Source organism: Varroa destructor, unplaced genomic scaffold (genome assembly GCF_002443255.2).
Source record: "Varroa destructor unplaced genomic scaffold, Vdes_3.0 BEIS01000002.1, whole genome shotgun sequence".
Classification (NCBI taxonomy): domain Eukaryota; kingdom Metazoa; phylum Arthropoda; class Arachnida; order Mesostigmata; family Varroidae; genus Varroa; species Varroa destructor.
The window spans coordinates 37,675,812-37,685,456 of NW_019211455.1; the positions used below are offsets into that span (position 1 = coordinate 37,675,812).

The 9,645-nt window shown below is 53.2% G+C and overlaps 1 protein-coding gene across 2 annotated transcripts in view; it reads left to right on the forward strand.

Moving 5' to 3' along the window:
- The first annotated feature begins 864 nt into the window (after nt 1-864).
- LOC111245027 (uncharacterized) overlaps nt 865-9,645 on the forward strand; it is a 48,442-nt gene continuing 39,661 nt past the window's right edge. The window contains exon 1 of one of the 2 annotated variants that reach the window (XM_022792749.2): nt 865-4,622. In XM_022792749.2, coding sequence (XP_022648484.1) covers nt 3,903-4,622 — 720 coding nt within the window. In that variant the 5' untranslated portion in view covers nt 865-3,902. The remainder of the gene's footprint in view (nt 4,623-9,645) is intronic. The other variant, XM_022792751.2, reaches the window with a different exon arrangement.

Below are 9,645 nucleotides of genomic sequence, written 5' to 3' on the forward strand. Positions count from 1 at the left end.
ATCGTCGACGCGGTAGTACCGAGCATCGAAGGTCGTTCGACGGTTAGAACAAAGCATTCTGCCGTCATTCAGACCGATGTACTTTGCCTCGTCGTGTGGTCACCGATTTCAGAATTCGATTGACTCAAGAAGAACCTGTCAATGGTTAGCCGACATAAAACAAAAGATATAAAGAATCGTTTTCTAAAAGAGGACCTTTTCTCTGTTTCTATACCTCTCGAATATGTTTGTGTGCGTTGGAAACATTTCCACAGTGTTTTTGTGTGTGTCTCGCTGTGTGTAAATTACGCTGTTGTGCGCGTTTAACAGTTTGTCCGTGGCAACAGACGCGATATTAACACCGTCTGCATCTTCATAATTGTTACTCTCGCGACAGTTGCTAACGTCACCATGACGAATCGTTCCGCTATGTGATCTTTACTCTGTACGTCTTTTCGTAATTACTCCCTAATCATATATATCTACTTTGTGTTCTCGTGAAATGTGTATGTGCAAGTTTTTTGTGTGTCCACCAGTCTCCCTTGGCCTTCATTCGAGTGCATCTTGCAAAAGTCATCGTCGTCTTCGTTGTCATCTTCAGCACGCCCCATTCCCTCGTCACCGTCGTCAAACTCAGCGTTTGGCGGCGGGAAACTCCAACGGCACCGCCGATTCTCCGGCGTGAGAAGGCGAAGCGTTCTATGTCGTTGTCCTCCCTCGAGCCTGTCACTTTCGTTGTTTCACTCTCTCTCCATATACTTATCTGTGCCTGCCTGACTGTCTGTCTGTGTACTAGAGTCAGCGGGTACCTTGGCTTGCGCACGCGGCTGTTTCTCCGTTCGTCCGTCCGTCCGTCCGTTCGTTCGGTGTGCCGCGCGCCTACCGGTCCGCCCGCCCCTCTGCCCGCTTGTCTGCTCGGCGTCGAACAATCTCAAACAAACCCATAAAGACACAGGCACATACATACAACACACGCAGAGCATTTCCACCAGCGGCGGCTTACGCTCGCGCTTGCATTCGCCCGTTTCAAACGGCGCTGAGACGTTCACTCACTTGTCATCATCCGAGCAGCCCCAACTCCTTCTCTCCCCCGACCTATTAATATGTGCACGCAAACCTACATACCCACCAACTCTTGCCACTCATATTTGTTGTCCCGTGCGACAACTATTTCGACGATCCCTTCTTATCGTTACTGAGCGTCGAAGCAGTCAGCCATCTGTCGGCCACCATACTGACTCACGGCCGGAAGCAGCAATAACAACATTCACTCCGTCAGGCCAATCGTTAACGTTGGCACTCGTTCGGCCTGCCAGTTTGGTCTGGCGTAGCTCTCCCCCCTTCATTGCTGTGCCTTCGGCTGCTGGATTTGCTCGACGGCTGTCTACGTACATCGTCATCGCCATTGTCATCGCCAGCATCATTGTTAGCCCGTGCTGCTGCTGCTGCTGTTACTACTTCTAGTGGAAGTGGTGGGGGCGGCGGCAGCGATGCCCCCGTATTTTTTCGTTGGTGGTGGTGATTGTTGTTGTTGTTATCATCGTCGTCGTCGTTATTGTGGCCATAGCTTGACGTAGTGTTAGCTGCGGTCGTTATAGTCGTTGTCGCCATCGTTATCATCGTCGTTGCTGAAACTCGCACTGCGACTCCCGCCCTCCGCCTCCATCCTTCCTCCAGCTCAGAAACAACGCGGCGGCCGAAGCGGCTGAATCAACCAGCAGTAGTAGTGCTGCTGGTGCCAGCAGTGATAGTCGTGCGTTGGAGACGTCGAACGTTGACGGCAGCTGCTGCTGGTAGCTGTAGTATTGGTAGTAGTAGAAAGTGGTAGCCGCAGCTGCACAGAGAGTAGCAGGACGGGTCTGTCTGTCTGTCTGTCTGTCCGCCCACCCGTTCGTTCGTTCGCTTGGTTCGTCGCCGGGTCGGTCGGTCTTTGCCGATGAGGGGAAGCGAAAAGCGGCTGTCGCTGAGGACAGAGAGGAAGAGAAGAGAACTATCGATCGATAAAAATTTCATTCCGATTGCTGCACCCCACAATATCCCCGACGGCAACCCCCGAGCGCTTATACACGGTCACATACACACTCACACCCACTTGCCGACTGCCCCAGTTCCCCAACCCCACCGTTGTCTCTAACATCGTTCGCCGTCAGTGCGTGTCCTGGCCCTTCGTACTAGCGCTACTACTATCAGCGCTACCACTGGCATTGGGGAGACCGCCGCGCTCTGCTATACTGTGTACTCTCTGCGTGGACCCCTGCGCCCCTATCCCCTTCACTGCATATCGTAACCCCTGTCCACTACCAATCGCTCCCCACTGTCCCTAAGCGGTTCCCCCACCGTCCGTTCATCCGTCCACCAACCAATCCCAATTGCAAACCCTGCTCCGAAGCGAGACCAGCGTATCCCCTTCTCGTTTGGTAGCCGATGCTGCCGCCTTGTGCGCGCGGTACAGCGCGTGCCCCCCATCAGTTCGGAGCCCTCTGCCGCTGCTGTGCTCGCTACTTTGGGAAAAGCCGGGCTTTCGTTGCACCCTCCTCTGGCTAACTCTGAGCTTGAGGCCGCGGCTGAGTCCGATGGTGCTGCCGTTACCCCTGGCGGTAAGTGCTAGTGCTACTCGCGCCCTCCTCCTCATCGTCGGCAGTGGCGGCGGCGGCGGCGGGCCCCGTGCCCTCTCCGCGTTCTCCTGACTGGTGCTGCTGCTCCGTCCTCTTCCGACGCTGCTCCGACTGTGTCTGTCGCTAGCTGCTCCGGCTCATCCGTAACCGTCGAGCCACCAGCCGCGCACACGGCGCGCAGTTCACGCCAAGGCGGTGCACGCCCCCCGTGCGCCCGCTGCCCGAACCACGGCTGCCGAAGCTGCGTCCGGGCAACGCGACTACTATAGTTACTGCAACTACTGACCTGCCTTGTCCTGGCCTGGCCAGCTCTGCCTATTGCTGCTGCTCGGACCGGCTTCTCGAGGCTGGCCGGCCGTTGTACGCTCATTCTCTGCTAAAATTCGGGCCAGCAATAGCAGCAGCAGTAGCGACTGAGCACCAGCTGCCGTGCGACACGAAAGGATTTCCTACATGAACCGCCGAGGCTTGGGGCCCGCGCAAACGACGAACGCACCCGGCAGCAGCAAGGGCCTTGAGGAGGTAGCAGTAGCCGCTGTCGCCGCCGCGGCCTCAGTCTATTGGACAGACTGTCCACAGCAAAGGACTCGCACCAACGGACCAACTACGACTCCCTAACGATCAACAGACAACGAAGTCGGCGATGACAAATCAAAACATCACAGTTGTTGTTGACTTGAAGCTTTAGTTATCGCCAGTGTGAAATTAGTGTGAATTATCTAGGCCAAATATCAGCAGTTTTCGTATTTGAAAAGTTCTCCCGCCCATCCCTATTCTATTTGCATCAACCTAATGGTAATCGTTGATTTCTTTGGTTTCTAAGATGAGGTGAGCCTTAGCCACGATGAACCGAACGCCTCGATAAGCCCGCGAGAAGTGGCAGCCGCGAGAGAAGTACGGGCAAATACCACCTGCGATATCTGCAGTTTCATGCCTACATCATCTGGCCGTAGCATCATACAGGAAGCAAACTAGGACGCAAGCCTGACTCTAAAGAACAGCGCTAAAAGTGCCCAGAACAGCATCGCGGAACAAGCAGAACTAAAGGAAGAACACGGACACGAAGAACAAAGCACGCAAGGAATGAATTTGCACCAACAGCAGCATCGACCGCTCAACTGACGTAGAACAAACCAGAGCAATAATAAAAAAGCGAACGTAATCATCACTGTTCTACTTTGTGCCACGTACTGCTCGTACGACTAATCATCATAGTGATAATAACAATCCACTTAGCAGCAGGACGCGTCGGCCTTTCGTTGACGCTGACGTAGCTGGCTTTGAATCGCCGAATCGTGAACCATCGAAATGGAAACTGTCGTACATAGTGAACACTATAATGGGCTAGGATTGAGCCTGCATAGTGGCGGGACAGTGGGAGGAATGTTCGTGGACTATTCGCTTGGTCCGCACGCACTGCCGCCCCGTGAGCTCGACGAGCGCCTGGACCACCCACGCCACCCCGAGCGCACGAGTGCGCCGTCCTCCGACCGCCATGAAGCAAGACATGAAAGCCGACATGAGCGACACCACGATCGTGCTCAGGGGTCCGGTGGCAGCGGATCCCAGGAGAACGGTTCCTCGAGCGGCCGGAGTCCCGGCGCCAGTGGAGGCAGTAATAATAATAATACCAACGTTGGTAACGGCAATGTCGGAGGCAGTACAGTTAACGCCACTTCTGGTAGTGGAGGAGGAGGAGGTCACAACAACACTAGCAACAGCAACAACAACAGCAGTGGTGGTAATGTTGGTGGTGGTAACAGCAGCGGAAGCGGCAGCAGTGGTGGCCAGGCGCAGCGGGTGTCGAACAGCAGCAGCAGCAGCAGCAGCAGCAGCAGCAGCAGCAAACGCGGTTCGACCGACTCTGCGGGCGGCAGCCAGGGCAAACGCCCCGGCCGAAAGTGCGGTACTCACCTCCGGTTTGCGGATATCGATGCCGCCATGCTCCAGTGGATGCTTGACATGAACGCCTATAAAGTGCCTCTTTCGGACTCGACGATCCAGGCTAAGGCTAAACAGTTAGCACAGGTTAGTAGGATTTCATACAACTTTGTACAAGCACTCGCGCGCATGAGAACAATACAGTATATCCGCACATGCTAGACACATAGACATGTCTTCGTCACATAATGAATATTTGCCCGACGGAACTATATAGGCAGCAGGTTGTCTTCTAGGAATGCGCAAAGCACGTTCTGTCTGTTATACGAACAACAGCTACCCACCCACCTACCTTGTCACCTACTTGTCTGGATACCTATTCAATGAGAGAGCACAGGATGGGAGGCCTGGCTGCGACGCGCCGTGTTACTATATTCGGATACACTGCGCATTTTATCCTACTGCTATTATTACGAGTGGTAACACTATTATTCGTGTCGTCCGTGTGGTGGCGTACATGTTCCCTTCCGCCTTTTAGAACCTCGAATCGTCGACTGCGTCATTCTCCAATGGGTCTATGCATTGCGAATCCATGCGCGCTGGACTGAAGATGTAAGAAGATCGGTGGCAGTCATAGTAAATAATTGGGCCTCCCCCACATAGCGTTTTGCCACTTGCCTTGGGCCCCAAGTCTATTGGACCGAGTGTTACACAAACAGATATGGTAGAACAGCCAAATCTATTTGATACAATCCAAAAACTTAACCAAGACATAACATTGATGTTCTTTTTATCGAAGGGGCCCTTTCACTTTCTACTCCGGTTAGCTCTTATTGGGGCCTCAATTTATGCGCACAGTCGTAAACCTAGATAGCTTTTTAGTTATTTTAGCTTTTTCGACACAAGCGAATCGAGTGGTACGAATGATACCACCTTTGAGTGTGCCAATTTCGACACCAAGAAGTAATTCGATGGCCTGTTAGCAGCTCTGCATTCTTCGGTTTCTTTTTGTTTTATGAAAAACCATTTTTTTTTTACCAGGGGTTTAACCTGAAGTCGATTGGGAGGAACGGTGATGTGGGATCCACGTGGTCATGTTGTCCTAGCTACTGCTGGAAGGCATGCAGGGCCATGCCGGTTGCCGGTTCAGTAGAGGAAGGAGCTACCGGGTAGAAAGGCCTTGGGAAAGACGGGAAGTCGGGATAGACGAAGTATATGGAGGCTTTGGCAGACTAAGGCCAAGTCGGCCGCCGCTGCCGCCGCCGCCGCGTGGCAAGCATATAGGAAACCCCGTCCGTTCACCCGATACCGTCTTCCCAAGTCGCTTTCCGTATATAGAACCACTAGGTTTTGCCTTACCCCTCCCAAGCGCCACTTTTCCCAGCACATACACAGCCAGCCTTTGCCCGTTTCCTCGGACAACTTCCCTCGGCCTCTTGTTTCTACATCCTATATAGCCTCCGTCGCCCCGTTCTTCAGACCCCGCGCCTTCCTCTGGTCCGCTTCACTCCTCTCTGCTTCTCAGCAGTCTTCTCAGAAGCGCCATCCCGCGAGCTGCATTGCCTTTTTGGCCGGGCAAAAGCAACGCCAGCGAAGGGGCGAAGAGCGAGCAGAAAGAAGAACAGGAGGAGGCAAAAGCATCGGCGGCAACGCTCTGACGCACTGTCCTTCACGGCAAAACCAGCACAACCATCGCTGCTGCGGCCGTTGCCACTGCTGCTGTCACCACCATCACCACTAACGCCGTTCTCCTTCGTCCGCCAAATGGCCCCTGCGACTACCGCCACTGCTACTGCCCGCACCTACCAACACAGCTCTCTAGTTCTGCTCCCATAGCCTCTTCCTCCTCCTCCTCCTCCTCCTCCTCCTCCTCCTCTTCCTCCTCCTCCTCCTCCTCCTCCTCGTGCTTATTCTTGTTCCCTTCCGCCGCCGCTGCCGTCGTCTTCGACCTCTCTCTGACGTTACGCAAGCGGTCGACTGAGGAGACTGTGAGAAAAGACGAAGAACGAACGAAAGTAGTTGTAGCGGTAACAGTAGTAGTCGTAATATTAGTACCAGTGGAACGAGTATGGAGGAGGAGGAGGAGGAAGAGGCTATGGGAGCAGAACTAGAGAGCTGTGTTGGTAGGTGCGGGCAGTAGCAGTGGCGGTAGTCGCAGGGGCCATTTGGCGGACGAAGGAGAACGGCGTTAGTGGTGATGGTGGTGACAGCAGCAGTGGCAACGGCCGCAGCAGCGATGGTTGTGCTGGTTTTGCCGTGAAGGACAGTGCGTCAGAGCGTTGCCGCCGATGCTTTTGCCTCCTCCTGTTCTTCTTTCTGCTCGCTCTTCGCCCCTTCGCTGGCGTTGCTTTTGCCCGGCCAAAAAGGCAATGCAGCTCGCGGGATGGCGCTTCTGAGAAGACTGCTGAGAAGCAGAGAGGAGTGAAGCGGACCAGAGGAAGGCGCGGGGTCTGAAGAACGGGGCGACGGAGGCTATATAGGATGTAGAAACAAGAGGCCGAGGGAAGTTGTCCGAGGAAACGGGCAAAGGCTGGCTGTGTATGTGCTGGGAAAAGTGGCGCTTGGGAGGGGTAAGGCAAAACCTAGTGGTTCTATATACGGAAAGCGACTTGGGAAGACGGTATCGGGTGAACGGACGGGGTTTCCTATATGCTTGCCACGCGGCGGCGGCGGCAGCGGCGGCCGACTTGGCCTTAGTCTGCCAAAGCCTCCATATACTTCGTCTATCCCGACTTCCCGTCTTTCCCAAGGCCTTTCTACCCGGTAGCTCCTTCCTCTACTGAACCGGCAACCGGCATGGCCCTGCATGCCTTCCAGCAGTAGCTAGGACAACATGACCACGTGGATCCCACATCACCGTTCCTCCCAATCGACTTCAGGTTAAACCCCTGGTAAAAAAAAAATGGTTTTTCATAAAACAAAAAGAAACCGAAGAATGCAGAGCTGCTAACAGGCCATCGAATTACTTCTTGGTGTCGAAATTGGCACACTCAAAGGTGGTATCATTCGTACCACTCGATTCGCTTGTGTCGAAAAAGCTAAAATAACTAAAAAGCTATCTAGGTTTACGACTGTGCGCATAAATTGAGGCCCCAATAAGAGCTAACCGGAGTAGAAAGTGAAAGGGCCCCTTCGATAAAAAGAACATCAATGTTATGTCTTGGTTAAGTTTTTGGATTGTATCAAATAGATTTGGCTGTTCTACCATATCTGTTTGTGTAACACTCGGTCCAATAGACTTGGGGCCCAAGGCAAGTGGCAAAACGCTATGTGGGGGAGGCCCAATTATTTACTATGACTGCCACCGATCTTCTTACATCTTCAGTCCAGCGCGCATGGATTCGCAATGCATAGACCCATTGGAGAATGACGCAGTCGACGATTCGAGGTTCTAAAAGGCGGAAGGGAACATGTACGCCACCACACGGACGACACGAATAATAGTGTTACCACTCGTAATAATAGCAGTAGGATAAAATGCGCAGTGTATCCGAATATAGTAACACGGCGCGTCGCAGCCAGGCCTCCCATCCTGTGCTCTCTCATTGAATAGGTATCCAGACAAGTAGGTGACAAGGTAGGTGGGTGGGTAGCTGTTGTTCGTATAACAGACAGAACGTGCTTTGCGCATTCCTAGAAGACAACCTGCTGCCTATATAGTTCCGTCGGGCAAATATTCATTATGTGACGAAGACATGTCTATGTGTCTAGCATGTGCGGATATACTGTATTGTTCTCATGCGCGCGAGTGCTTGTACAAAGTTGTATGAAATCCTACTAACCTGTGCTAACTGTTTAGCCTTAGCCTGGATCGTCGAGTCCGAAAGAGGCACTTTATAGGCGTTCATGTCAAGCATCCACTGGAGCATGGCGGCATCGATATCCGCAAACCGGAGGTGAGTACCGCACTTTCGGCCGGGGCGTTTGCCCTGGCTGCCGCCCGCAGAGTCGGTCGAACCGCGTTTGCTGCTGCTGCTGCTGCTGCTGCTGCTGCTGCTGCTGTTCGACACCCGCTGCGCCTGGCCACCACTGCTGCCGCTTCCGCTGCTGTTACCACCACCAACATTACCACCACTGCTGTTGTTGTTGCTGTTGCTAGTGTTGTTGTGACCTCCTCCTCCTCCACTACCAGAAGTGGCGTTAACTGTACTGCCTCCGACATTGCCGTTACCAACGTTGGTATTATTATTATTACTGCCTCCACTGGCGCCGGGACTCCGGCCGCTCGAGGAACCGTTCTCCTGGGATCCGCTGCCACCGGACCCCTGAGCACGATCGTGGTGTCGCTCATGTCGGCTTTCATGTCTTGCTTCATGGCGGTCGGAGGACGGCGCACTCGTGCGCTCGGGGTGGCGTGGGTGGTCCAGGCGCTCGTCGAGCTCACGGGGCGGCAGTGCGTGCGGACCAAGCGAATAGTCCACGAACATTCCTCCCACTGTCCCGCCACTATGCAGGCTCAATCCTAGCCCATTATAGTGTTCACTATGTACGACAGTTTCCATTTCGATGGTTCACGATTCGGCGATTCAAAGCCAGCTACGTCAGCGTCAACGAAAGGCCGACGCGTCCTGCTGCTAAGTGGATTGTTATTATCACTATGATGATTAGTCGTACGAGCAGTACGTGGCACAAAGTAGAACAGTGATGATTACGTTCGCTTTTTTATTATTGCTCTGGTTTGTTCTACGTCAGTTGAGCGGTCGATGCTGCTGTTGGTGCAAATTCATTCCTTGCGTGCTTTGTTCTTCGTGTCCGTGTTCTTCCTTTAGTTCTGCTTGTTCCGCGATGCTGTTCTGGGCACTTTTAGCGCTGTTCTTTAGAGTCAGGCTTGCGTCCTAGTTTGCTTCCTGTATGATGCTACGGCCAGATGATGTAGGCATGAAACTGCAGATATCGCAGGTGGTATTTGCCCGTACTTCTCTCGCGGCTGCCACTTCTCGCGGGCTTATCGAGGCGTTCGGTTCATCGTGGCTAAGGCTCACCTCATCTTAGAAACCAAAGAAATCAACGATTACCATTAGGTTGATGCAAATAGAATAGGGATGGGCGGGAGAACTTTTCAAATACGAAAACTGCTGATATTTGGCCTAGATAATTCACACTAATTTCACACTGGCGATAACTAAAGCTTCAAGTCAACAACAACTGTGATGTTTTGATTTGTCATCGC